Source organism: Suillus fuscotomentosus (genome assembly GCF_016647785.1).
Source record: "Suillus fuscotomentosus strain FC203 chromosome Unknown F5891scaffold_79, whole genome shotgun sequence".
NCBI classification, from domain to species: Eukaryota; Fungi; Basidiomycota; class Agaricomycetes; order Boletales; family Suillaceae; genus Suillus; species Suillus fuscotomentosus.
Genome location: NW_024539591.1, coordinates 203,089 through 231,059, shown reverse-complemented (window position 1 = coordinate 231,059; position 27,971 = coordinate 203,089). Strand labels below are relative to the sequence as shown.

General features: G+C 47.4%; 7 protein-coding genes across 7 annotated transcripts; 5 read left to right on the top strand and 2 right to left on the bottom strand.

The window, feature by feature from the left end:
* Positions 1 to 675: 675 nt before the first annotated feature.
* F5891DRAFT_985017 (uncharacterized protein) lies at positions 676 to 1,995 on the top strand (the record flags this gene model as incomplete). Its single annotated transcript, XM_041377534.1, has 7 exons — positions 676 to 759; positions 832 to 1,140; positions 1,167 to 1,250; positions 1,301 to 1,451; positions 1,499 to 1,599; positions 1,650 to 1,737; positions 1,763 to 1,995. The coding sequence occupies 7 exons, from the start codon at positions 676 to 678 to the stop codon at positions 1,993 to 1,995; spliced, it is 1,050 nt and encodes a 349-aa protein (XP_041220112.1).
* Positions 1,996 to 10,360: 8,365 nt separating this feature from the next.
* On the bottom strand, positions 10,361 to 10,717 carry F5891DRAFT_897656 (uncharacterized protein; the record flags this gene model as incomplete). The annotated part of the gene is made up of 1 exon (XM_041373393.1): positions 10,361 to 10,717. A coding segment is annotated over one exon (357 nt), but the record flags the coding sequence as incomplete, so codon positions are not given.
* Positions 10,718 to 11,129: 412 nt separating this feature from the next.
* On the top strand, positions 11,130 to 11,876 carry F5891DRAFT_985016 (uncharacterized protein; the record flags this gene model as incomplete). Its single annotated transcript, XM_041377533.1, has 6 exons — positions 11,130 to 11,135; positions 11,190 to 11,258; positions 11,317 to 11,379; positions 11,503 to 11,523; positions 11,600 to 11,665; positions 11,730 to 11,876. 6 exons carry the CDS (start codon positions 11,130 to 11,132, stop codon positions 11,874 to 11,876), a joined length of 372 nt encoding a protein of 123 aa, XP_041220110.1.
* A 2,829-nt stretch (positions 11,877 to 14,705) lies between these two features.
* Positions 14,706 to 15,296, top strand: F5891DRAFT_1255204 (ubiquitin elongating factor core-domain-containing protein; the record flags this gene model as incomplete). The annotated part of the gene is given in 2 exon segments (XM_041369985.1): positions 14,706 to 15,068; positions 15,086 to 15,296. Coding segments are annotated over 2 exon segments (558 nt in total), but the record flags the coding sequence as incomplete, so codon positions are not given.
* A 1,011-nt stretch (positions 15,297 to 16,307) lies between these two features.
* Positions 16,308 to 18,506, top strand: F5891DRAFT_1195227 (uncharacterized protein; the record flags this gene model as incomplete). Its single annotated transcript, XM_041368088.1, has 5 exons — positions 16,308 to 17,295; positions 17,351 to 17,462; positions 17,548 to 17,889; positions 17,948 to 18,165; positions 18,220 to 18,506. The coding sequence occupies 5 exons, from the start codon at positions 16,308 to 16,310 to the stop codon at positions 18,504 to 18,506; spliced, it is 1,947 nt and encodes a 648-aa protein (XP_041220108.1).
* A 3,761-nt stretch (positions 18,507 to 22,267) lies between these two features.
* F5891DRAFT_985014 (uncharacterized protein) lies at positions 22,268 to 24,277 on the top strand (the record flags this gene model as incomplete). The annotated part of the gene is made up of 7 exons (XM_041377532.1): positions 22,268 to 22,397; positions 22,938 to 23,079; positions 23,154 to 23,382; positions 23,438 to 23,590; positions 23,651 to 23,857; positions 23,908 to 24,047; positions 24,097 to 24,277. 7 exons carry the CDS (start codon positions 22,268 to 22,270, stop codon positions 24,275 to 24,277), a joined length of 1,182 nt encoding a protein of 393 aa, XP_041220107.1.
* Positions 24,278 to 25,191: 914 nt separating this feature from the next.
* On the bottom strand, positions 25,192 to 26,723 carry F5891DRAFT_1195225 (uncharacterized protein; the record flags this gene model as incomplete). Its single annotated transcript, XM_041368087.1, has 4 exons — positions 25,192 to 25,594; positions 25,647 to 26,201; positions 26,262 to 26,431; positions 26,496 to 26,723. The coding sequence occupies 4 exons, from the start codon at positions 26,721 to 26,723 to the stop codon at positions 25,192 to 25,194; spliced, it is 1,356 nt and encodes a 451-aa protein (XP_041220106.1).
* Positions 26,724 to 27,971: the final 1,248 nt, after the last annotated feature.

Below are 27,971 nucleotides of genomic sequence, written 5' to 3'. Positions count from 1 at the left end.
CTTCAGGCTCTCCAACCACCCCGGGCCTTAGTAAACTAGGTGTCATACTGTATATTGAACGACCAAACATTATCATTATACATTATACATATTCTGGCCATTTCCCCGCATACCACAACGGGAGCCACCCAAACCCGATACAATATGAAAAATATACATTAATACCATATACGTTATGAGCAAGTCTACTGTATGCGGTCCCCTACGGGAGCCGTCCACCTGCAGGACAATATTGATTACTAGCACGTGACCGTGTGGTCGGCTCCGCAACGGAAGCAGCCGCAGAGTTGTGGATCTGCATTGTAAGGTGACGGATTCACTGTGACGCGGGTCCGTATGTGGATCAATGGAATAAATTATTGTGATCACGCGCACATGTGGGGCGTCCACCGACACGCGACTTGTAAATGTATTGTAAAAGTCAGGTGACCGCGAATTGGGGTTCCCTATATATTGTGTCCTGATCTTGACTTGCGTCTTTTCTCTCCAACTCAATTTTGTTAACTCAAACTTTGTTAACTCTAACTCTATAACTCTATAGTACTGTCTAGATTACCATGTCCGACCAAATCGACGGTTTGGATCTCTAGACTCCTTCCTCCTCCGCCGGCCGAGAGCGAGGAAACCATTGCTCTGAGAGCTGAGGCGGCCGAGCTGAACGCTCGTCTCACCCACATGCTCCAGTCGGCTCCCTCCCAACACGACGAGGACCACATTCCGGAGAAGGAGGAGTGGTGCAAGAACCTCTCCGATCTTAAGGTGCGTGTTGTTTTTTTTCCTTTGTCTGTTTTTACTTAACTAACGAACTACTTATGTAACTTATGTACTTAGGATCAGCTGGCGAACCGCTTGACGCTTGCGCGGGACAACAAGGTTGTTATCGATCTGCCAGTCTCCGCAAGGCGAGACTGGCAGAAAGGTTACCTCCTTCGCGCGGCGTTCCAAAGCCAGGTGACCGCCTTCAAGGATGCCGAGCTCCACCTCAAAGGAGACGGTCGGAAACCTCAACCACCTCCACCACCGCCACTGCTCCCGCTCCCGCCACCACCACCACCACTGCTCCCGCTCCCGCCACCACCACCACTGCTCCCACCACCGCTACTCCCACCGCGACCTCAACGGAACTCGGGCCCGCCACAGGTGAGAGAGAAGAAAGCGCCGATCAGGAGCAGGAGACCCGGCAGGAGGAGGAGGAGGAGGAGGAGGAGGAGGAGGAGGAGGAGGAGACTCATGAACGGGTGGGACCCAAGGTAAGTGATATGTGTTCTCAGCGGCTGATATTCTAACCCTCCGCCTGCAGAAACGGACGCCGCGCATAAGCGCCGAGAAGGCCATCCACGAGGTGCCTTGTGCCAACTGCAAGAAAGTGGCCCGCACATGCCACGTCGCCTCCACGGGCGTGTCGTGCTACGAGTGCCGCCGTGGGAAGGTGAAGTGCTCCCATGTCAGAGGTAAGTGTTTACCTCGTCCGTCTGATACAATAAGCACTAACTAATAGAATCAGACAAGGGGAAGAAAAAGATCGCGGCACCCCCACCTCCCCCTTCAACCCCACCACCACCAGCGCCGGCTCCCAAGCCTAAACCTAGGCCGAAGCCGGTTTGCTTCGACTTCCCGTCCCGTTCGGGCCTGCTCAAAGGCCACGCAAGCGCCAGGCCAGGCCGCCAGGACACATAACTAAGTCCAGCGAGCCAGCCGCCGTCGCACCGGCACAACCACGGCGGTGCCAGGCCCCCGGTGCGTAAACAACGCCTACGTCGAGCTCCGGACGTGCACCAAGCGGAAGATCGCCGCCGTCGAGGAGGAGAGAGCGAGAGCGAGGACGGCGAGGCAGGAGGCATACTTGGCCGGTCGGGTGTCAGGCCTCTCCAACATCTTGCAGATGATAGAGATGGCCTGCGCACTATGAGGAAGGAGGTGGAGGAGATGATGGGCAGGTTACCAAGCGCCGCCGCCGCCGCCGCTAAACAGGATACTTACTTTTTTAATGTATAATTCAAAACATCATGATTGTAGTTTGTACTTGTACATGTAGTTACTTAGTTTTATTACTGTAGTTTCCTGTAGTTGGTACACATGGAATAGCATGTGGCCATTATGTATTGGGTTGATAAGAATTCTGTGTGAGCCGGGTCTCTCAAAGGAGGTTAAAGCCCATGATTGATGTTGTACGGTCGAGGTATCCGGATGACTTATTTACTTCGAGTGCGCGGCTTGCATGTGTAACGGAAGGATTTCTATTGGCCTTGTCAGACGGCTCCCCATTGGGGACCGGACCTTACATCTGGGAAGGGAATCAGTACACGGAATGATCGGAGGAAGGCGCCGACAGAGGACCGGACCACTCAATGAGAGTAGATATAATATATGTGTAGTGGACCGGCCCTGCAGTGGTACGGCTCCATTGGGACCGGTAACAGTGTTTGTGAACAGTGTTGTTAGTATAATCGAACCTAGTAATGATCCAACGGCTCCGGCTGGGACCGGGACCTCTGGGGTAGTACGTTGATTAGTTGACGATATGCCTCACCTATGGTACGAGCTCCCGTTTGGGACCGCATAAATGTCATCCGTGATGATATTTTGCCTGGGTGATGTTACGGCTCCCATTGGGGACACGCACTTGCATTGACCGAGTGTATTACATTATGCCTGTACATATCGGACGGCACCCATTGGGGACCGCATATATGTCATCCGTGATGATATTTGCCTGCATGATGTCACGGCTCCCATTGGGGACCGCACTTGCATTGACCGAGTGTATTACATTACGCCTGTACATATCGGACGGCACCCATTGGGGACCGCACATATGTCATCCGTGATGATATTTGCCCGGGTGATGTCACGGCTCCCATTGGGGACCGCACTTGCATTGACCGAGTGTACTAAATCATACATGTACATATCGGACGGCACCCATTGGGGACCGCACATATGTCATCCGTGATGATATTTGCCTGGGTGATGTCACGGCTCCCATTGGGGACCGCACTTGCATTGACCGAGTGTACTAAATCATACACGTACTTGTGAGACGTCTCGCATGGTGGACCAGATCTCTTAAAAGTCTCCTTATGATTTGAACTAGTACTTGTCGACGGCTCCGATTGAGGACCGGACCTTTGAAGTAGGATCATTAATGATATTTGCTTCAGCTGGCTGGTGTGACGGCTCCCATTGGGGACCGCACTTGATTCACAAAAAGCAACATTGAGGCCCAGCGAGGTGCGGTCCACCATGCGAGACGTCTCACAAGTACGTGTATGATTTAGTACACTCGGTCAATGCAAGTGCGGTCCCCAATGGGAGCCGTGGCATCATGCAGGCAAATATCATCACGGATGACATATGTGCGGTCCCCAACGGGTGCCGTCCGATATGTACATGTATGATTTAGTACACTCGGTCAATGCAAGTGCGGTCCCCAATGGGAGCCGTGACATCACCCAGGCAAATATCATCACGGATGACATGTATGCGGTCCCCAACGGGAGCCGTACCATAGGCTGAGGCATATCATCAACTACCCAACCACCTATCCCAGAGGTCCGGTCCCCAATGGGAGCCGTGGCATCATGCAGGCAAATATCATCACGGATGACATATATGCGGTCCCCAACGGTGCCGTCCGATATGTACATGTATGATTTAGTACACTCGGCTCAATCGCAAGTGCGTGTCCCCAATGGGAGCCGTGACATCATGCAGGCAAATATCATCACGGATGACATATATGCGGTCCCCAACGGGAGCCGTACCATAGGCTGAGGCATATCATCAACTACCCAACCACCTATCCCAGAGGTCCGGTCCTCGGCCGGAGCCGTTGGATCATACTAGTTCAATTATACTAACACCAAACACTGTGACCGGTCCCCAATGGGAGCCGTACCACTGGCAGGCTCCGGTCCATAAACATATATTATATCTACTCTCATTGCCTCAGCTGATTACTAGTTCAATTATACTAACACTGTACCGGTCCCCAATGGGAGCCGTCTGACAAGTACATGTATGATTGATACACTCGGTCAATGCAACGTGCGGTCCCAATGGGTGCCGTATCATAGGATGAGGCATATCATCAACCAACCAACACTGAACCACTGACCCCAGAGGTCCGGCCCTCAGCCGGAGCCGTCGGACAATACCATATGTCTTATAAGTTATAAGTAAGTTTATAAGTTCAGGTGTAAGCATACCGAGACTCATGAGATGTCCGGTCCCCAATGGGAGCCGTACCACTGGCTCCAACTTATATCCGGTCCTCAATCAGAGCTTGGACAGGTCCGGATCCCTATCCACCATCTGGTAAGGGACAGATGTAAGTATACTAAGAGGCATGAGAGGGCCGGTCCCCAAGGGAGCCGTCTCACACATAAGATGACAACTGATACCTAGCCGGATACATCATCCGGTCCTCAATGAGGGCCATGCAACAATGACATACTTATGCTCACTATAGGGTGAGATCCCCTATGCGACGGTCCCCAATGGGTGCCGTTTGACATGTTCAGGTATGATAGAACTTTGGTTCACCACAGGTGCGGTCCCCAATGGGGGCCGTAGGATGTTGTGCAACAAGGAGATCCCCTGTGCAACGGTCCCCAATGGGTGCCGTTTGACATGTTCAGGTATGATAGAACTTTGGTTCACCACAGGTGCGGTCCCCAATGGGAGCCGTCGACGGCCGTAGGGTGTTGTGCAACAAGGACATACATACCTATGCTCACTACAGGGTGAGATCCCCTGTGCGACGGTCCCCAATGGGTGCCATTTGACATGTTCAGGTATTATCGGACCTTGCTCACCACAGGCGCGGTCCCCAATGGGAGCCGTCGACGGCCGTTGGTCAGCAATACGGACCCCTCACCCATGCGGTCCCCTTGGGGAGCCGATGGAATGTGTACCGGACGGCTGACCAGGAGGGTACCACTATGAATCTAGGGTTAGGATGACCATTAATGGAAACTTTCGCCAAAAGGACAACCCCACGCTAGGGTTAGGGTCCTGCCCCTTGAGCCGTCCGTCTACCGGGTCTACGTCCCGTATCAACCCATTTTGTAAGTGCTGTTATTAACGACACGCTCCTTTCATACACGACATAGTGAACGACGCCTTCTTTTTATGATCCATGAAGATCTTCATCTCTGCTTCAAACATTACGTGGACCTGCTACTACCATTGTTTAAAAAGAAATGATGACCTTAGCACCACTAAAACCATCAGGGTGAGATAAGAGTGTCTTATCAGACTTTGAGCCACTGGACATAACAGGGGTTGGTGGTTTAGGGGCTCAAATTGGTAATTGAAATAGTTATTGGAAGGAAAGGTTGAGGGATTTCAGAAAAAGAGTTGAATAGAATGATAAGAGTGCTCCAAAACAGGAGAATGCACCCTAGTATTTGATTTGAATGTGGTGAGGATGGAGGTGAAAACATTAGGAAATGGTCTCAGGTGGGTGAACGAGTCCTGTGCTACTATCAGAGAGAGAAGTACTAAGGTGAGACAACAAACAACAATCACAATAACTATCAAAACAGATGGGCATAAGACTAAAGAAGAGAAAAGGAGAAACACATCTGTGTGCTGATTCGTAGGAAACACCAAAAAGAAAACTTGAAACTTTGTGTATAACAATTTTGCATTAGGTATCAAAACTTTTGGAGAGATCGGAAGTGGCCCTTGAAAGCAGCGACTGTGTGCTCTACCTGCACACAGACCTAAGTATAGATATAAATAAATAGATGAGGAAAAATAAAATAATACACATACTTTAGAAAGGGGGGTGTTAAATTCTTCTGGTCACTAGTTTCAAGGAGGTTTCTTGAAAGGGGGTAAGCACTATCTGTCCAAATCCAATAGTTATTCCTAAGAAGTGTTATATGATTTTTGAAAATGTGAGTGTATTGGAATGCAAATGCATCATGTGCACTGTCAGTGTGGCCAATAGAATGATCTGCAATAATGAGTGTTAACAATTTTGAGTGGGCCCAAATAGCTGGTACTTTTTATATATAATTAGGCCTGGATCATGTATTTGCATGACCGGGTGGGCCCACATAGTGATCCGCCATGATGTGCGCCGGCAAGGGGATAACTATGAGACTATTTTTGCCAGAGATCATCACAGCTCACCAGGATTTTAACATGTCATGGCCAAATTTTCATTTTACCAGTTTATACCCCTATGAATGATTTACAGCTGAATGTTGATCAAAGTACTTAATAATAGTTGTCTAGCATGATGTGGACCAGCGCGGGCATAGCTATGAGACTACCCTCACCGGAGATCATCACCACCCACCATGATTCCAACATTTTATGGATAATTTGTCATTTTACCCCTATGAACAATGCCTAAGTAAATATTAATGTCTGTACTTAATCACAGGGTCTGGCATGCTGTGGAATGGCGAGGTGGTAGCTATGAGACCATCCTCACCAGAGGTCATCACATTCCACCAGGAATCCAACATTTCATGGCTGATTTTGAGACTACCCTCGCTGGAGATCATCACCACCTGCTGGGATTCCAACATTTTATGGTTAATTTTTCATTTTACCCCTATGCACAATTCCCAAGCAAATATTGATGTCTGTACTTAATCACAGCAGTCCAGCGTGATGTGGACCAGCGAGGGGATAGCTATGAGAGTATTCTTGCCAGAGGTCATCACAGCTCGCCGGGATTCCAACATTTCATGGCTAATTTGTCATTTTACCAGTTTTACCATTATGAACAATTCCCAAGTAAATATTAATGTCTGTGCTCAATAACAGTGGTCCAGAGTGATGCAGACCAGCAAGAGGATAGCTATGAGACCATCCCTGCCAGAGGTCATCACATTCCGCTGGGATTCTGACATTTCATGGCTGATTTTTCATTTTACTAGTTTTTCCCCCTATTGGTGATTTAGATTTACAGCTGAATATTGATGAATATGTCTCATGATAGTGGTCTGCTGTGATGTGGACCAATGAAGGGATAGCTGTGAGACTACCCTCGCCGGCAATCATCACCTCCCGCCATGATTCCAACATTTCATTGCTGATTGTTCATTTTACCAGTTTTCACCTCTATAAACAGTTACCCTCGCCTCGCCGGAGGTCATTACATTCTGCTGGGATTCTAACATTTCATGGCTGATTTTTCATTTTACCAGTTTTTACCCTTATGAGTGATTTACAGCTGAATGTTGATAAATGTATTTAATCATAGTGGTCCAACACAATGTCATCTGGTGAGAAGATAGCCAGGAGACCATCCACACTGGTGGTCACCACATTCACCTATGAATTCCATATTTCATGACCCTCATGAAGGAGTCCCTAGTCAATATTGAGGTCTGTTCTAGACACCAGGTTTGCTGGCTTGCCCAGAATCCTTACTTTATATATGCATACCTATCACTCATATGGTGTGGTAATTATAACTCTTGCACACATGATCCTTTGCTTCCTTTTTACTGATTATTCAATGTAAAGTACAAGAAATTGAGATATTCTCAGATACAAAGGAATATGTGATAACTAGTGGTGTGTCTGCTGACTCTGCTCTTCGACATAGTCCCTGGCTGGTATAGAACATGTTGAGCCAATATTACTTAGTAGATTCAATCCCATGCACAGTGTCTATCATGCAAGTTCAATGATACTTATTATATACATCAAAGGTTACCTTTGAATCAACCATTTGTATGTGGTCTAAATAGATAAAATGATATATCAGCCATGAAATGGTGGACAACCAGCATAATATGATAACCACTGGTGGGTCCTGGTTTCATAGTGATTCCCACAATACAGCAGTCCAATATGACTCACTGCTTGACTTGATATTCACCTATGGATAAAATAAGACGGTAAAATGGAAAACCAGCCATAGAATGTTAGGATCATGACCTCCGGCAAGGATAATCTCCTGGCTATCCCCTCACTATATTCCATTATGATGAACCACTCAAAGTTGTTAACAAATACTTTGTTGCTGTTCCATAGGCCCACCTATACATACATTAGACTTCAACATAAGCTTTCTCCAAAGTTTCGAAGAATGTGTGCTGTGGGCCCACTCATAACCATTAGATACACACTGTATGCAGGCCCACCCAAAGGCATTGATATATAATGATAAAGTGGGCCCATGTCACATGGGAAAAATGTCAAGGTGGGGTGACCATGTTTACAGAGTTAGGTCACTGAAGGGGCTCATAATAATCATAAAATCTTGGACCTTGATAAAGTGTAATGGTAAATGTATTGGCCACCTGTTTTGAGAAATGCCAGAAATGTTCAAAACAAGAGGGGTGCATGTGCACATTTTGAGACATGGTGGACATGTGTGAAACAAGGCAGGTGCATTTGCACATTTTGAGGCATGCCAAAAATATAGACAACAAGAGGGGTTGTCATATCCCATATTCCAGACCTACATCTGACAATATTCCTCTGTTTGCTTCTACTCAGGACTTGTTCTGAGTAGCCATTATACATATCTATATCAGGATGAAACCTCATTGTAATTTCCGGAAGTTCCTCCTGAACTTTCCTGCACTCATCTGGAAGTTACTTGCACTTGTCCAGAAAGTCCTTCCAAAGTTTCCCGCGCTCTTCCGGAAGTCCTTCGGACTTTACTTTCTCCAGACATCATTCTGAAATTAAGGGCACATACTCGGGTAAGGGGCGCAGTGCATAGCTGAAGCCAAGCCCCTTTGAATCAGTCCTACTCTTTGTGCACGGTCTTAACAGGGGTCCATTTTGCACATTTTGAGGAATGCCAGATATGTGCAAAATGGACCCCCTCATTTTGCACATTGTGAGGAATGCCAAAAATGTGCAGAACAAAGGGGGTGCATTTGCACATTTCGAGGCATGTCAACAATGTGCGAAACAAGGGAGTCCATTTTACACATATCTGGCATATCTCAAAATGCGCAAAACAAGGGGATGTGTGACATGCACCCTACCAACTGTGCAAATGGACCCCCCTCATTTTGCACATTTTGAGAAATGCCAAAAATGTGTGAAAATTGACCCTCTCATTTTGCACATTTTGAGGAATGGCGAAAATGTGCGAAACAAGGAAGGTGCATTGTGCACATTCTGAGGAATGCCAGAAATGTGCAAAATGGACCCCCTCATTTTGCACATTTTGAGAAATGCCAAAATATGTAAAAATTGACCCCCTTGTTTCGCACATTTTGAGGAATACCAGAAATGTGTAAAATGGACCACCCTTGTGTTGCACATTTTGAGGAATGGTGAAAATGTGCAAAACAAGCAGGGTACATTTGCACATTTTGATGAATGCCAGAAATGTGCAAAATGGACCCCCCTTGTTTTGCACATTTTGAGAAATGCTAAAAATGTGCGAAAACCAAGGGGGTCCATTATGTACATTTTGAGGAATGGCGAAAATGTGCAAAACAAGGGGGATACATTTGCACATTTTGAGGAATGCCAGAAATGTGCAAAATGTACCCCCTTTGTTTGCACATTTTGAGAAATGTCAAAAATGTGCAAACAAGGGGGTCCCATTTTGCACATTTGAGAAATGTCAAAAATGTGCAAAACCAAGGAGGTCCATTTGCACATTTTGAGAAATGTCAAAAATGTGCAAAACAAGGGGGTCCATTTTGCACATTTTGAGAAATGTCAAAATGTGCAAAACCAAGAGGGCCCATTTTGCACATTTTGAGGAAGCCAGAAATGTGCAATGGACCTAACATGTTTCGCACATTTTGACATTCTCAAAATGTGAAAAATGGAAGCTCCTGGTTTCGCACATGTTTGACATTTCTCAAAATGTGCAAAATGGAGCTCCTGGTTTCCGCACATTATTGACATTTGCTCAAAATGTGCAAAATGGAGCTCCTTGGTTTCGCACATTTTTGACATTTCTCAAAATGTTGCAAAAATGGAGCTCCTTGGTTTGTCACATTTGACATTTCTCAAAATGTGCAAAATGGACCCCCTTGTTTTGCACATTTATTAACAATTTCTCAAAATGGGTCAAAATGGAGCTCCTTGGTTTGCACAGTTTTGACATTTCTCAAAATGTTGCACAATGGAGCTCCTTGGGTTTTGCACATTTTGGACATTTCGCAAAATGTGCAAAATGAGCTCCCCCCCCCCTTGGTTTTGCACATTTTGACATTTCTCAAAAATGTGCAAAATGGACCCCCCTTGTTTTGCACATTTTGAGAAATGCTAAAAATGTTCGAAATTGCTCACATTGAGCTAGCCATAACCATGGTCTAACCATATCCCATATAACAAAATATGCTTAGAATCATCCATGTAACGAATCATACCGATCCTGTAGGAAGCTGGATTAACTTTGAAGGCACCTAAAATTTAAGTTTACCTTGATGGGAAGTAAGCCAGTGTTATCGGACATCCGGCTGAGCGCATTATAAAACTCGAAGGCAGATACTTTTGACTCAAATGAGAGTAGGTGATAGTGTTCAAGAACGCGGAATGTTGCAGCAGTTTTTGGATCTGATGTTGTCAAAGGAAACCACGATATTTGAAGTAGCTGTTGTATATGGCTTTGGGCTGTTGCACAATTGCAGAAGTCGAGAGATACTTCGTGTATGCTGTGGGTGTCGACAACAATAAAATCATCATTGAATGCGCGACAAGGGTTAGGACATTTCAGGCCAGTGGTGTGGCCAAGCTGGATGCAAAGGCCCAGGGTTTTCAGAGAGATTGCTCGAAGTATTGACTGTTCCATTTCTGTATTAATATTAGATATTAGCCTTTATCAAAATTTGCTTAGACCTAAACGGTGTTGTTGGAAATTGATTTCTGGCACTTGGAATCACCAGTATGACATTTTCAGACAGTATGAGTCACTGTATATAACACTGATGCATCACTGATGCATCTCTATGATTAATACAAAATATTGATATCAGGAGCAGTATGGTATAGTAGCTCACTGCGTGAAGTATATCCTGTAGGCATGAACAGAATGCAAGTGGCAGCCAGGATTCCTAGTACGAGGCGAAGTTACTGTGTCTTTTGGTACACATCAGTAGCTAGAACAGAGAGAGAAGTGTGCACTTTGCATTTGAATATCTCTTGCAGTAAGAACTGTTGGACTCAGCCCATACATGATGACTGTACGAGCAGAAGAGTAAAAGGATTAGTAATACATACATAGATGAATAATGTAGGGAACACTGACTTACCCGGGAATAGCCGGAGCGGTGTCGATTAGTAAGCACAGCACAGAGAACAGACAAGTCCGTTTCGGATTGGACACATAGAATAACAGTTTAACAGTATATATTTTGTACGTAGTTACAAATAATTTATTCTAGATACCTCTACAAGAACAAGCAGTATCGAGTTGCCAGTCTTTTGGTGTGTGATGAAATTAAGGCTGAAGCACTGACTGAGTACGGCTTTGCATTAAGTTACCACATTTGGCAAGCAAGAACTGACACAAATCAGCCAAAATGGTCTCATTATACATCAATCATATAGTACTACTTAGATCAGCTCAGAGTATGTCTACAGCGGTTCTACCTTGCACAATGATCTTGATAATAGCCAGATTAGTTATTGAACTGGTCATCTTTAGGCTCAAGTGCGACACATAATCATGTTCACTGGCAAGTTGGAACTCAACTTGAACGTTGCAAACACTGTGAGTCAATAACTACTATCACGCATGCTATGGCACATTGCATTGGACTAGTATCAATGCCCAGGTGATTCTCTCCTTCAAGTTGCTCTCGATGCGTTCTGGTACCTCCACTGAGGCCAATGTTGAACTGGCTGCTGGTCCGGCAACACCTCAAGCTGAGGTTGCTTGTTTGCCGGTAGTCATGAAGGCCGCTGATGATGCCAATATGTAATTTGTGATGTAGAATAATGTACATATGTTTGCTAGTACTATAGAACTCATGTATAGTTTACTTTGTTGTTTTTTACCATGGAATCGGCACCAATGTGGTCTCAATGGTCACCGTACATGGGAGCACCTGTCTGCGCCCACATTGTGTCTGGCGCCTGGCGATGGTGTTATTCAGGTCCTGAAACCTTGTTCCAGCATGTCATGGGCCCCCTCGTATCAATGGCGGTACATATGAGCCTGTTGGAATCTAGCGAGCTATTTGCCCAGGCTCACCCTGTCACCCACTGTAATGATTGGGCCCATCACCCCATCAGACCATGATATGAGCCTGCACGTGGAGTGCCTTACATGGTGTGAGCCCAACCGTACAAAGAGCGCAATACAGCTGGGCCTATCTGCACCCTCCAAGGTTACAGCAGGCTCACCCTACTATTTTCTACTTCTAGGGTGGGCCTGCATCCCTTTGTTCAGACCTCCAGATGGGCCCACCGTCATTGTTTGCATACTGCCGGTAGGCCCATTCACAGTGCCATACATGGTGTGAGCCCCACTGCACAAATGCTTGGATGTAGCTGGGCCCCTGCGTTTTCGGCAGATGCATCGGGCTCCATCCACTATGCTGTATTTCAGGGGTAGGCCCGCATCCCTTAGTTCATCCCTCCATGTGGGCCCACTAATCTTTTTGCATACCGCCAGCAGGCCCATTCACTACCCATGACATGGGTTGGGCTCACTCTACTAGTGCGGACACCGACAGCAGGCCCTTTGATGTGCTGACATGATGTGGGCCCATCGACACACCATTGGGGAACCGCAGGGTGTGCTAAAAATTGTATTTGCTCAGCGGATAATGCACATTCGCCGGGGATTCCTGCTAATAAACACGACTATGCTAATGATTGTGCCTGATGTGGATGCCATTTCCATACTCCGGTGGACTCTTGCCGGCAATGTAAAGATACCCTCCCAGCAGATAATGCAGCCGGCAGAGCTTGCGTGTTGTAGCCACCGGTATGTCAAATTTGCCATATTTAAATGCCAGCGGACACCTGCCAATGATGTGGGAGCGCATGCGCCCGCTATCATGAAATTATGTAGCCAGCTGATGTTGCAATTTGTATCTGCCGCTGTATCTGATGTTTGCTGACCAAGATGCCATTGGCGAATGTAATTTGGCTACATCTGAATCCACGGGCCTACTCGAAAATCTCGAGAGATGGCCTTTGCACTGTACTATGAGCCCATCTGTAAAGAAAGTTTTCTTCGATGAAAAATATAGATAGGAGGCCCACTGCTATCCATTGGGCACACAGAATATAAGGAGCCCACCCAGTGACATACTCTTACCCTCACAACATATACTGGGCCCATAGTGAGTTGGCCCTTCAATCAGTTAGCAGTTGGTCAGTTTAGCACTGGCCTTCCAAGACTCCCACTGTGTGGGGGCATTGTTCATCACACACTCATCCATAGTGTACATGAGTGTGGCCTTCCAAGACTCCCACTATGTGGGGGGCATTGTTTATGACACACTCATCCCATTGTGTACATGAGTGTGGCCATCCAGGACTCCCACTGTGTGGGGGCATTGTTCATCACACACTCATCCCATGTGGATGGACCACAGAATGAGGACATAATGGCCATCCACCACTCATAGTGGGAGTCCTGGAAGACCACACTCATGTACACTATTGGGATGTGTATGTTCGGTTATGTTTCATTAATGGAACATACTGATGTACACTATGGGATGAGTGTGTGATGAACAATGCCCCCACACAGTGGGAGTCCTGGATGGCCACACTCATGTACACAATGGGATGAGTGTGTCATAAACAATGCCCCCCACATAGTGGGAGTCTTGGAAGGCCACACTCATGTACACTACGGATGAGCAGTGTTCCAACTAATGAAGGGTGGAGGGTCCACACACAGTGGGAGTCCGGGACTCCCACATCTGATGCATGGGGATATCTGGAAAATTGAACCGAAGGGGTCCATATACAGTGGGAGTCCTAGTAGGCCATATCTGATACATGAAATGTTTTGAAAGTGAAGCTGAAATCGACCCTAGGCTGACCCTAGGAACCCCCATAACACCAAGAACCCGTTCTTGAAAGCTAAGATCAACCAGGTGCGTTTCCCCCCTCACTTGGTGCCGTAAAAAAATTCGCTGACGTTGGGAATGAGACAGGCGGTATTTTATGGTGTGTTGCCGTACGCAAACGACAGACACGGAATTTTGGGACACACGATGAACACGCATCCCGTCGCGCTCAAGAACTTGATACCGGCATTGACTCATTTCTATATCGGTATGTCTTGTCGTCAAAAGCTGGATGAACATTGTTCATAATGTCTTCAGAGGTCGAGCAAACGGGTGCTATTTCGCAGTTTTATGACAAATTCAGTAGTGAGATTTTTCCATGAATTGATAGAATCTGAGGACATCGATATCTCAGACGCGAGGAGGAATATCGCTTACATTTTAAAAGCGGTTTGGGACAATCCTGTTCACAGCGATGCCTTGAATAAGGAAGCTCGGTATGTTTCCCCTCCTAATATTCACGCAAGACCAATGTTGTCCTCCAGGAATGTCGACAAATTTATCCGGTTCATCAACCTCATGATCAACGACGTTACCTATCTCATGGATGAGTCTCTCAGCGAGCTCACGCAGATCCGCAACATCCAGACAGAGATGCGCGATCAAACCGTTTGGAACGCTCGTCCTCAGCAGTACCGACGTGAACGCGAAGGTGCGCTCCGCGGCCTCGAGCGACATGCATCTGGGTATACCGCGCCGGGCAGGTCCACCGTCGGTCTTAACTAAGGGGCCATTCATGATGCCCGAAATCGTGGACAAACTTCCAGCTATGCTGGATTACAATCTCGATGCGCTCGTCGGGCCCGAGTGCGGCGAGCCGAGGGTGCAAGACCCAGAGAAATACCAGTTCAATCCCCGTCAGCTCCTGAGCGATATTCTGCAAGTGTACATCAACCTTAGTGATCAAGAACAGTTTGTGAGAGCTGTTGCAAATGATGGAAGGAGTTATAGGAAGGAGCTGTTTGAGGCGGCGATGGAGACTGCTAGACGGGTGCCGTTGAAAAATGAGACTGAGATTGGGGTTGTGAGATCTTTTGTGTCCAAGGTGGAGGAGATGAAAACTACGATTGAGGCAGAGGAAGGGTGAGATATCGGATGAGTTTTTGGGTCGGTTTTTTCTCTTGTACCTCGTCATGGCTTACGGCAAATTCATCAGACCCTCTCATGGCCACGATCATGCGTGATCCGGTCACGCTTTCATCTTCTCGCGTCATCATAGACCGCTCTACTATCAAGTCTCATCTGCTCTCTGACTCCAAAGATCCTTTCAACCGGGTGCTGCTGGTAGTAGAGGATGTTATCCCCAGTACGTTTTTTTTGTAATGCGTATTTGCCGTGTTTAACGTGATATGGCAGATGTGGAACTTATAACACAGATCGATGCGTTTATAGCCGAGAGAATGAACAAGCGATCAACAATAGAAGAGGGAATTGTGAACATGGATGTTTTCGTAGATTGATTATATCAATACTGTGTCACTAATTTTGCATCAGATTGATACGAATGTTATGTCTTTGCAGGAGTTCCTTTGAGATTGGATACCGGGTCGAGGAGACGAACGGATTTCTCCTACCACACGTTTGTTGCAGACTGAGCAAGAATTCGCTGGATCCGAAAAAGATGAGTAGTGCTGCAGCGAGGCGAGGGTGTAGCTGGATTGCTGTGGAGACCCCACTAGTGGGGGCGCTGTTTTTTTTCTGTCATTTTTCGGAGTGGTTGGACTTTGGAGTTCGCCGATGCCTTCAGCGAAGATTGCGCAACCGTTGGACGAGGTCGTGGGCTTGGAAACTTTGGGCATTTCTTTGATGAGATGATGATTACATAATGTCAGTCCAAAGAAGTCTGACACTCTGACACATCTATATTCAGGATGTCAGTCATGAGGTCAGTCCAACGTTCACACGAGTTAGTCTGACATCCATATTCAGCGGGTCAGTCCGAAGCATCTTGAGGTCTTACTAAGTCAATAAGTTAGTTCTATCAACAGCGCCTGCTAGTGAATTTGATGTAGGTGTCGTCACAATGAAGATTTTTTCAATATCTGTTGTAGACAGTGATGTTGCCAAGATTCTCAACATAAATTACGTGCCGTATAGTATCCAATTTATGTATTAACTATCTGCCGGGAGACCACTCAAAAGATTAGCAAAAGGTGACCTTGGATTTAACCACTTGAACACCAACTCATGGTCCACTTCCGCCGCTCGATAGTTATGTAATTTGTGGATTTTCCAACTTCAAATCGCCAACAACAGCTGGCTTCGCTTCGACCTGCAACCGTCACCATTTTTACTACACAGTTAATCCGCAGCCCATACTTAATGCAGAATCAAACCGCTGCACCCTCCCTAACCAAGGCTGCAGAAACCAAAAGAACTTGGCGCCAATTCAAGAAACAGGACCCTGCTGAAGCCGAGCGACTGAGGTTACAACAGAACGAGCACAAACGAATATCGCGTGCGAGGCAGAAGCTTGCACGACAGGGGCTCAAACAGCCATCTCCCAGGCGCCTCCGCGCTGTAACACCCGATGCAGACCCATCACACTCTCAGGGTGCAGGGTCCTCATCTGGAAATGCCGCTGGCAGTGAAGAACCTCCTGCCAAGCGACACCGGGCTGCAATATGCAATGAGGGCCCTGTACACCTGGCGCCAAGGTCTTCATCTGATGTCGCACCCGACACCGGTGGTCCCCCTGACATTTCCGAGGGTCAAAGTGTTGCAGGTCCATCTGACCTTGCTCCTGATCATGCAACCCTCCTGGTTAGTCCTCCAGCGCAATCGCGTCTGTTCAGCCATATCTCTGTGGCCACAGATCCTCCTCCTTTAACCTGTGACGTGGAGGTCATGACGGAATTTCCCTACACCGACCCATCCCACTCTCAAAACGATCCCACAGTCCCCTCAACCCTTTTGATACCACCGATCAATGCCAAGGACCTTGCAACCGATATTATTGGTGTTAAAGTGTCTGCACATTCGGAGACTGTGAAATGGTCTAGTGGGTTCACCACTGTACTTCCGTGCATCTGGAAGGATGGCTCAAATATATGCCAAGAAGACGCGGATACTGTACGGTATTTTTCCGAACTTCCAGAATCCGATCCAGAGCGATCACTATACGTCGTTCACATAAATCACTCCGATTGGATATCCCGAACAGCGGAGTTGCGCGATGTCATCTCCCAGACGCTTCGTGAAGGCAAATGCATCGTTATTCGGGCGGTAGAAAGACCTCAGGTAGCACCACTTGATTTGGACTACTTGGAAGATCAGGGGTTCTCACAGTTTATGCGTGTATCTATCCATGGTCAGTCTTTTTTATTGTTCCATGACTTCTTGTTCCGACTCGTGTATCATGACAGATGTAGAAAAACGTACTAAGGATTATACGCATCCGCAAGTTGACGGAACGATCGAAGACTTCCTGCGCAACTTGCATAACCAAAACTGCATACAGTTCATCCTAGACCTTCCGTACACAGGGCGAGGCATCCCGGATCATTTGCGGCGAGTAATCTTTTTTCTCTTTGTAACCTCTCTAAACTTCTGTTTCCTGTAGGCAACTAGATCACGGCATAGTGCATGGATGGAATCAGACTACAACTGATTACCCGATCCAAGACCTGGTCCATCCTGACAATTTCCTCCTTAACGGGTGGTCTTTGCTTCATCAACCTGCCGTCCTGACAAATTTCCACCATGATTCTGATGGAGGAGTCACCTTTGTGCAGTCGGTACTGGGCAAAAAAAAATGGATTCCGGCCTTCCCCAGAAATCCAAACATTTCTCGCACCAAATTCACTGAACTTTCCCTACTGCTGACAAACCTTCTGGCTAACCGAACAGAAATTGAAGCCAACTGGTACATGGAGGTGGTCACTCTTCAAGAGGGGGATTTATTGTGAGTTGATCAAACCATATGCTTGTCTTATATCTGCATTAATGGCTTGCTCTACCAGTATACAACCACCTGGACAATACCATGCAGCCTATACACCTACAGAGTCATTCGCCAAGGGAGCCCACTGTCTGAATCTTGAATTTTTGCATCACAGCGAGCTGTCTCGTTATATTGATGCAAAGAAGGGTCATTTCCTCACAAATCAGGTTCATGAACACTCCCTGGAAACGCTGGAGCGAATGGTGATTTATCTGCCGCGCGCATCTTGCCGCACCAGTAAGTGATACTCTGTGATATTTCCTGTGTTGATCATCTCACCACTATCACCAGAATTATTTACCAGGCCTCTCATCGCTCTATGCACCATGGTCATAGATTCTCATAAATATGTGGCTGTTGGCGCCAACAAGAAGAAAACTCTAAGGAACACCACCAAACCCGCACTCGTGATTTCCAGAGCGATTATAAAATATTTCTGGAAGGATGTGGAGACGGCAATTTCGGTCTATCGGTTTGGCTTGGATAAACGCCGGAGATCTCAGAGTCTAATGCATCCAGGAGACCTCATAGACCGAAAAGAACTGGCAATCTGCTTAAAACCGTTTACAGAATTCTAGTTTTGACTGTATTCAATACAACGCTAAGGATACATATGATGGCCCAGAGAAGATAATAATAATTTGAATCATTTTTGTATAAAATATCTACATGATAACCCAAAAGTCGGGGTTTGCTCGAAAATCTCTAAATGACAACCAAAAATCATCCACGTGGCTTCTCAGAGCTCTATTCTTGGCATACAAGTTATCCATGAGATACTTTGTAGCTACTAGTCAGTCAGTTTTACTATCTTGTCCCATCGTCGCGACTCATCAACATTTGAGCTCATTGTCTCATCTATGCATCGGGTCACGCGTCACACAGACTGGCAGGTGCGTGATGTACCCGCACCTTCTTTTGATGGTAATTATTTTTGTCGGCTGGGCACCAGGGCACCACTACGTGACAGCACTCCCCGGAGGTCTCTTCCCTCAAGTCCTTGCGCGCTCGCAGTACGTCATAGGCGCTCATCGTCTTCTCTCATGACGATGGCGGACACGGCAGATTGCTGCACTCACTCGACAATCACTCAAACCACTCACTTACTGTCATCGTACACACTTCTAGGATGTCAAGGAGCGCCTGTATTCATCCAATCGAATCAGAACATCGAGGTAAGCACTCAAAATCGTAATCAAAGTTTGTTTTTTTAACTGAGATTGGGCTCGTACGTTCGATATGTGTGAAGGTAGCTTGATTGATCTCTCGTTGCACATGTTATTTTACTTTTCAAAGGAACGATCATCTACGAAATTTACAAAATGGTTGAAGTCAAGGCCGGTGTCTCCCGCCCTACGCAACGCCTTCCGGATACGAAGCTCTGAAGGTTCGTTGGTTTCAACCTGTGTGATGATCGATCATGCAGAAAGCAGTGCAGAGGTGAGTGTAGTCTAGTATTTGCCGATGCAATGTTTAACTCATTTCCTGACAACAGCATGCGAATGTCTTTGTGTACGAGATGGGACTACAAGACCGGCGATATTCCTGATCATGATCCAGGGATGAAACCAGCGTTAGCAGATGCAGTCATGACTGCGAGCTCGCTCAAGAATATGACAGACATCATCCAGCAGTAGCGCAAAAAAGAACAAATTCACACTAAGGGGCGCTGATCGAGGCGGCGAACAAGCGTCTCCGTGTATCTTCTGAGTCCTCGGTTTCATTGTCAGATATTGCTGACCATCCAAGGAATATTTCGTTGCAGCAGGCAAGGCCTGCTCGAAAAAACGAGCAGTCAAGGGGAACTGCCCCTGTCGGCTCAATGATGCGAAGGGCAATTGGGAGACATTTCTTGTGTCACGGATGTGCTCCATCCACGCAACCTTGTAGATAAGCAAGGAGTTTAGTGACAAGTACATCGATAGCATCACTTCGGTCGTTGTCAGATAGGCGACCCGACGAAAATAAAACAATTACCATACCTTTTGTCCACCTTCACGAGTACCGTTTTGTCGACGTTTAGCCCGGGTAAGATGCCAGCAAGAAGTGTACAATTACAGAACTCTATTTGGCATCGTGGCTTTCCGACAGAGACGGCTGGACGTTTGTACCACAGAGAAATCGCGGGAAGGTATGACTCCATTGCTTCGGAGGGAAGTTTTCCAAACCTGAGATCTCAGATCGCAGGAGCCACATCATAACTGCTGATAGAAAAATATGTTGAACACCAACCGAATGAAGATGCAAAGGGTGCAGAACGCCATGCCACAAAGCATAAGTTGCAAGTTCTTACTTACAGCACGTTGGCTTTTCTCCAATATGAATATGCGACCATGTCCAACATGGCGCAAGGGTAGATTATATTGCAAATGCAAGAGAGTCTCAACCGCTAAAGTGACATAGACCACTATTGCAACTGGAAAGCGAAGGTCGTGAATTTCAGTGAGAGAAGCATGCAGGAGCACTCATCACGCACAAATTTGAGCAGAAATTCCTCTTAGCATAATGTTCGCGCCCTGTCTCGATGATGTGAACGTCAGATAAAATATGGGATGACGTGCATACCATCGAAGCGCTTGTCTTCGTGTTGGCAGCGTGCGCAGCGGATAGGCCTCCCATAGCTTGTACAATCAAGCAAATGATGTCCTGGGAGGAGGCAAGATATGAAGAGTTAACACCACTTGAATATATCATACTAACCAAGCAACAAAAAATGATGGTATCTGCACTGGATCAGTAATCGAATGCCAGAAGCATCGGAGAAACATTAACATAACCTTGGGGTTAGACGGCTGCACTGAAGTCCAATTTGATACCAAGGATGATAAAGTTGGCTGCGACAAACGGAGTAGGTGCCGTGATGGTGCCGACGATCCTGCGGCGAAAATGTTAAAGTGTGCATACGAGTGATTCCTTCTGAATGAACACTTACTGCATCTCATGAGGCGTCAAAAACTTGAGGTTCCGACTCGACCATAACCTGGCACTACATCCCTAGAATTTCCAGGATACTCGCGAAGGTCGCTGTAGGTATCATCCACCACAGTCTATACTTGACCGCCTGGCCCAGGTGGAAGACTGAAAACACTAAGCCATGACGTGCATCGTTAATGGTCAAAATTCGTACCAGTTGAGATACTGTAGAACACCAGGAACTAGGGAAGAATGTGAAATAGATGCAAACAACACAAACAACATAACTCACAATGATACATATCCACTCTGTAGGGACGTAGTGGTACGGGCCATGTCTAGGTGGAATTGCTAATGGGCGCGACGTAACATATCTGGTCAGGTTGAGCAAGGGCAAGTTTTGAAGTGGCAGCGATAGCGAAAAGCATGGAGAGAGTGGGACGAGACATACCATCTCGACACCATTGCTACTAATGAGAGCCGAGTGGGCGGGTAGTACTGTAATTGGTAATTGATTAATTGCTATACCAAGCAAGTGCTGGTGCGGGCGTAACGCAACCGCCACAACCTGACGCGCAAAGGGCAATCTTTGAACATATTCGAGCATCCACCTTTGGAATAATTTGAAAATTGACTGACCTTTGGACTGACTTGCTGCTTAGATGTTGGACTGACTCTTACGAACTTCGGACTGACCTACTATAGATTGGCGGGGGAGCTTGTAATTTGGACCGACCTGCCCAATATAGTAGGTGTCAAGACTGACTCGGGTGAATTTTTGACTGACCCTTTGGACTGACACTGAATATAGATTGACTTGTGTGAACTTTGGACTGACTTTGGACTGACCTAATATATTGATTCTGAATATACATGGCGGACTGATTAATTAGCACCGCATTTGAAATTGCATCTCAAGCTTCAATATACATCTAAACGCTACAAAGAAATCGACAGCTATCGACAATGACATGGGTGTGTCATAGTTCTATCAAGATCATTGAAACCAGCTTATCTTCAAGTTCACCAGTCCTTTAGCCACCTCGATCAAGACGTCACATCACGCGGCACCATAAATTTGTGCTCAAAGAGGTATTCACGCTGTTGTCAGCCAGACCTATATTGTTATGGAATGTTCTAGTACTTCAAGCTGCTCGGCCCATTGAAAAAGCACAGCAATACATGCGTCAAATAAACTGAATAAACTGAGGCACTCAATTCTACATCATTTATTATTTAATTCTAGTGTGATAAAGGTTTATATTACTAATAACTACTGAATAATAAATAAAATGGTGGAATAAAATAAGGGATAATATTGAGGTCCGCATGTTTATCACGTGACGTTACGGACAGCTGGCGCGGTGCAGTTTTGAGTTTTGAGTTTTGAGCACTAGTACCTCGCATTACACAGAAGTTCAGAACAATGGCTGGCTTGATGCAATGGCAGGCTGCACCTGGCACAAATGCTGGCGATGGCCATACGATCAACACGGGTGCACGATTCGGGACTCCTACACCCAATAATAATGCTAGTCATGGTGCCAACGCCTCCGGTGCCCCACAGTCCAACTCGGCCCAAGATCAGGAGGAGGAAGAAGAAGAAGAAGAAGATGGTGATGGTGATGGCAATGTTGATGGCAATGCCGACGATGACGACGACGACGACGACGACGACGACGACGATGACGACGACGACGAAAGAGTAGGAGGCAGCGCCGCAGCCACCACATCCACCGTTGCACGAGGTGGGAGAGGTGGGAGAGGCGCGAGAGGCGCAGGAGGCGCGAGAGGTACGAGAGGCGCGAGAGGTGCGAGAGGCGCAGGGGGCGCAAGAGGCGCAAGAGGCGCAAGAGGCGCAAGAGGCGCAAGAGGATCTGCTAGGGGGGGCGCCCCGGAACAGCCACCTATGGCCCAAGGCCGGGCTTTGAAAGGCATGTCGCGCCCAATATTATGTGGTCAGTTCGGCATGTAAATTCAGGGAAAACTCTCCAACTCATTTCTCACAGGTGTAGGTGACACAATGGGTAGGCCGTATAGAGTGATGTGACTCGACCGCACCTGTGGCTGACATCTCCCATACCAGATATTGACAGTGATGCTATTGTACCTCCAGGAGATTCACGTGTGGTTCACGGTCAAAGTCATGCCATTGACACCGGAGGTAGGTCTTGACATCGGTCATATTTCGGTCATCCCGCTGCATGCTAATTCATCGGTGGACAGAGGAATCACCTGGTGGGTGTCTAGTTTATTTGGCATAATTTGGCCGGCCACATTCTGACCTCCGGCGAATGGTCAGCTGATTACAGGTCTGAGGCATTGGCCCTGGAGGCGTTTTCACTGATGCAAGATGATGGCGCCACGGCTAAATGCAGCAGTTGCTCGGATGTTGGCCAGTTGAAGAAATGTGAACGACCAGGCTGTACTTATGCGCTGTGCTTCTGGAAGTCAAATATGCAGCCCTGTGTCCGCGATCTAGGTCCAGGTGAATTTTGGTGTCCCCCATGTTGGAGCCGTAGGCGCTCTACTCCGTTGCCTGTAAGCCGGTCCTAACTGAATCCTGGACTTATCGGTGACTCTGATATGTTAATAGTACTCGGTGGTTGCACAAGGTGCCTATATTGCCGACCGAATTTACGCCCGACGCCCACTGGTGTTTCATACCATCGCCCTGAAACTTAACGCGTACCCCGAACGGTTGTTGCGATGTCAGTTGGAGGAGGAATTTTTACCTTGGAAAAATATGGTGTGTGCCGCTTCAGTCAACGGCTGAAATAACATGGGATTAAGCCTGAGTATGTGGCAGCTGTGTTGTACCAATATCGAACTGGTCACTGGAGCTGCTTGCCTGCCCAATGTCCGCGCTCGTGTCCGCGATGCCCTGGCCTTGGTGAAGGCCAGATCAGTGGCTGACTTTCTGGTTCTCATAGACACGCACAGCGATTACGAGAATGGCGAGCTGGTCCACAGTGTCGACAAACACGGAAATGTCTGGACTCAGGATGCCACAGAGGTAAGTACTGGCTGAATCTTGCAGCTTTCTTTCCTTGACCAGGATGTCAGGTGTTCCGTCACCACTTTGGCCCGGAATTGTGGAAGCGGTCCCTGGATATGACCGGCATCAAAGGAATGATCCTGCTGGCCTGTGGTCCAGCGTTCACGCAGCTGTCGCATTTTGAAAAAATCAAGTCGCTGGTCTCCAGGTACGATACCCACCTGCCCTCCAGTTTTTTGATGACATTGTGGATCCAGCAAGCGCCTGCAGTTCATCATCGGATTCACTGCTCATTCCGTTCAACCCTCTGTGGTCATGCCCTTCATGTTACAGACGATCGTGGAGGTCTATATTCACCAAAAGCCTGTTCAGCTGGCCCTTGAGCAGCAGATCGCTAACTGGACACTGCTGTCCCATACTCCTGTGGTGTTGGTTTGATGGAATCAAGAAGGGCGTCTGATTAGCCAAAGATATATAGCTGCCACTCCCTTTGGCTGCGTGTGGGGCCTTCCCCCTCGATGTGGCAATCAACTGTGCAATCCCAAGCCCGGGGACATCAAAGCCAAACGATCTCGCCAAGGCACTGGCTTCTTGAAATTCCATTGCAACCGCTGCGGCTGGGATTCCGGTGGTTACAAACCCCAACCAAAATGGCTTTTACAGTTCTCCTCCCACAAGTCTTTGTTCGTTCACAACTTTCCGCTCACCGAGGAGCAAGAGGATTACGTTCGTCTGTGCCCCAGTAAACCACCCCGTCCCAATCCATGACGAGTGCCATCCGTACGTTCGATTTTTAAATAATCTTGCACACATTATGTCGCCCTCATTGTACGTTGGATAAGACCGTTATTACTTTCAATAAAGCAAATGTACGTGGGATCTCCAGAGAATTTCTCCGTTGTTATCCCCCAAAAGCGAGGCCAGGGCCCGAGTGTTCGTCACCTTTTCCCAATGCTAAGTGAAGACAGCTTCGAAACAACGAGTTATCTGGTCGGCGTATAGAGGGAGATACTACAATACATGGTGTCAACTGCCAGATTCCATGCAAGCCACTGGCTATGCAGCCAAAGTGCAGAAGTTCTTAGAAGGATCGTGCAGGAAATTCAAACGTAGGCACATCCACAGGAGTAGGATACCTGTGGTACTTGACAGGGTCGGCAAGGGGTGCTGGTCAGGGATATTGTGTTGGCCGGGCATTTGATACATTCAGCAGCCTAGCCACGAATGGAATGGAATAGAATATTGAGGTTTAAATACATGTGCCTGTAAGTCAGGGCATTGTAATGCGCTCCAGAGAGGTGCAGAAAGGTGAAATAGAAATAAACTAGACGATGGACACTAGCTATCTGCGCTCATATCGAGGACGTGGTTTGAGGACGTGGATTGCGTGGACCAATCCAGCATTCGAAGGGATGTGCGAACTCTAGTGCGTACCTCCGGATGGTATTGGTGTCGACCGAGCCATACAACATCATGCCCGGGCCTCGTGAGACACCAGTTACGAAGTAATGGAGCTTCTTGCTTTCAGGATCGGTGATGACGGAGAGATCTACCCGTGCAGAAACCCTCAAGGACGATGGCCGTAACCTGTTCTCAAGGCCCTGACGACCCAACATCACCTCTTCTCCTCGGATGAAGACCGCTAGTGTCGTCACCAAGAACTCCTGGATTTCTGCCTGAGCCCGGGAAATTTCTGCCCTCGTTCCACCCTCACGAATCATGAAATTGCAGTGATCCGGATTGGATTTTCTGAGCCTAAACTACAGGGTCAATGCAATAGACAAAGATGGGAGCGTGAACTCCCTACATGCCCAGTTCCTTCAAACTCCATCCATCCTCCCGCAGGCTGTGGTCCAAGACACGGGAATTGTGGTGGGTCAGCCTGGAAGATCCGGGGTGAATGAAGATACAGAAAAGGGCTTGATTGACCATGAGACAACGCCACTGGCCTACCTCGTCCCACTCAGGGACATACGGTTGCATGAATAATCGATATTCCCCGCATTCCTTCGCCTCGTCCAGCATCTTTTGCTTCACAGGATATTTGATGAACTGTCTTGAGGCGCTGGCTTCACGTTTTAGAACCACAGGTTTGGGAATCTGTGGATCAAGCCTCGTCCCTGAAGTGATTAGCTCTGTCGTGGGGCGATGAGATTGGGTGACGTCTCGAGCGATGGAATCCAACAAGGTAATGGCATTGTAGTCATGAGATGCAGCCCGGCACTCCAAGATGCCCGGCCATACCGGAAGCACGCCTTCCAACCTGCGCAATGCCCACATGTATCTCTCAAACGTGCAACATAAAGTTGAATCCCCTTGATCGCGTGAGGAATTGGAAAGGCGGAACAAAACTGGGGCCTCTCTATCTTACACCAAGGTCCGGGATCAGCCTGTCCAATTCCATTTCAAGTGACGGATTCACCTGTAATTTTTGGTCAAATCTAAACCTCCCCATACGGCCGCAAATTTTTTCATGGCCAGCTGTAGCTTATCCAGGCGCATGTGAATGATTTCGGTGAATGTTTTGAAATCCATGTAGCATGCCCGCAGGCAGTTGTTGGGTGACACGTCAATCGTGTGCCACATCAATAACTACACATCATAATCGGAGTTAGGGTCATGATGCCCATGACAGATACCATTTCTGTTTACTTACCACTTCATTAATATACACCATCTTGTGTCCTTCAGGAAGCTCTTGGCCACGCAACTGCTGGACTGTAGCCGCAAAGATCAGGCCATCAAGGTCTTTGTTACCCAATAGGTAATCAGCCTCCTGTTGAGGTAGAGAGGCCACCACCCAATCGATATATGTCTGTTGTTGCAGTTGCAACTGGGTTTTCTTCCGCCCCGGGTCCGGCACTACCAGAATCTCTTTGATCATTATGTAAGATCTGGCGTCGTGCCAATCTGCAATTTCAGCCTGACGCCCGTCAAGAGATTTTGGTACTTACGATCCGTCAAGGCGTGAGTTACTTGGTAATGGTATGGCGGAGGATACGAGAAGCCCACCCAAAGATGCCTGTCACAGGGTGACAGTCACAACGATATCATCGGGATGCAGTAGTACGAGTCTAGAGACTTGTTATAAGAGGTGCGCATCAGGACTTCCATTGTAAAACATCGTGTCAACAGTCATGACACGACATGACTTAGGAGTCCAAACTTGGAGGCCTGGAGCTTTGACCCGAGACTCATAGAGACCAGGAACTTGCAGGCACCTCGGAGGATAGTATCATCAATAGGCAACTTGTGATGCCCTATCTAGAAGCGTCAACCGTTGGATCTTTCCATACGTCCAGGCCAATTAAACAAAATAAGGCTCAGGTTCCAGGGCTCACATTGCCTCGCCCGACGTCAAAGCTCAGATGCGCAAGGATTAGTCAGCAGAGTGGATCACAAAAATCATACCAACTAAGGACAAAAAAGGGAACACTGTAGGTGGACTTTGAATGGACTCCCTGGGGATACGCCTGAAAGGAAAAAAAATTAAATGCTACTGGTGCGACGGACAAGGCGAAGACTTCCTAAATGTCTGCCTGCACCAAACCAATCTCTGCGACGCAATGACAAGTTGCTCGGCATGTACGTCACGGGCCTCACGGCACATGCCGAAGGCAAGGGATCCAGAAAGTTGAAAGTATCAGACTCAAGAGGCGTGCGAGGGCGAAACCCGAAACACTGACTACATGATCGTAACGGTGCCAGCGCCAGTCCCAGACTCCCCTTTGAATCACCTTGCCAGCACAGATTCCGTTCGGCATGCATTTTCAACGGTAGGCGACCGAAAAAGGTTTGTATTTCTCGAATTTTCGGGACACAAATTTCATCCTGTACGCTTCACGTGCCACCCTCATTCGTACGGGCACAAGTTTAGACGCCCTACTATTACACTCGAGCTTCCGGAATCCTTCTAGAACAACCAACAATTCATACACACTAAACCAATTCCCTTGCCGTCGTCTGACATCAGCAAAAGCTCTGTGCGCCGCTGTAAGAAATGAGCCAAAATGACCCTAATGGCATCGTTCCTGGAAATCTTCACCATCAAGCACTAATTCCATCTCCTCCTCTGCATTACGCACTGATTCTGATCACACTAGCCAAGGACTCTGATGTTATCATTACAGCA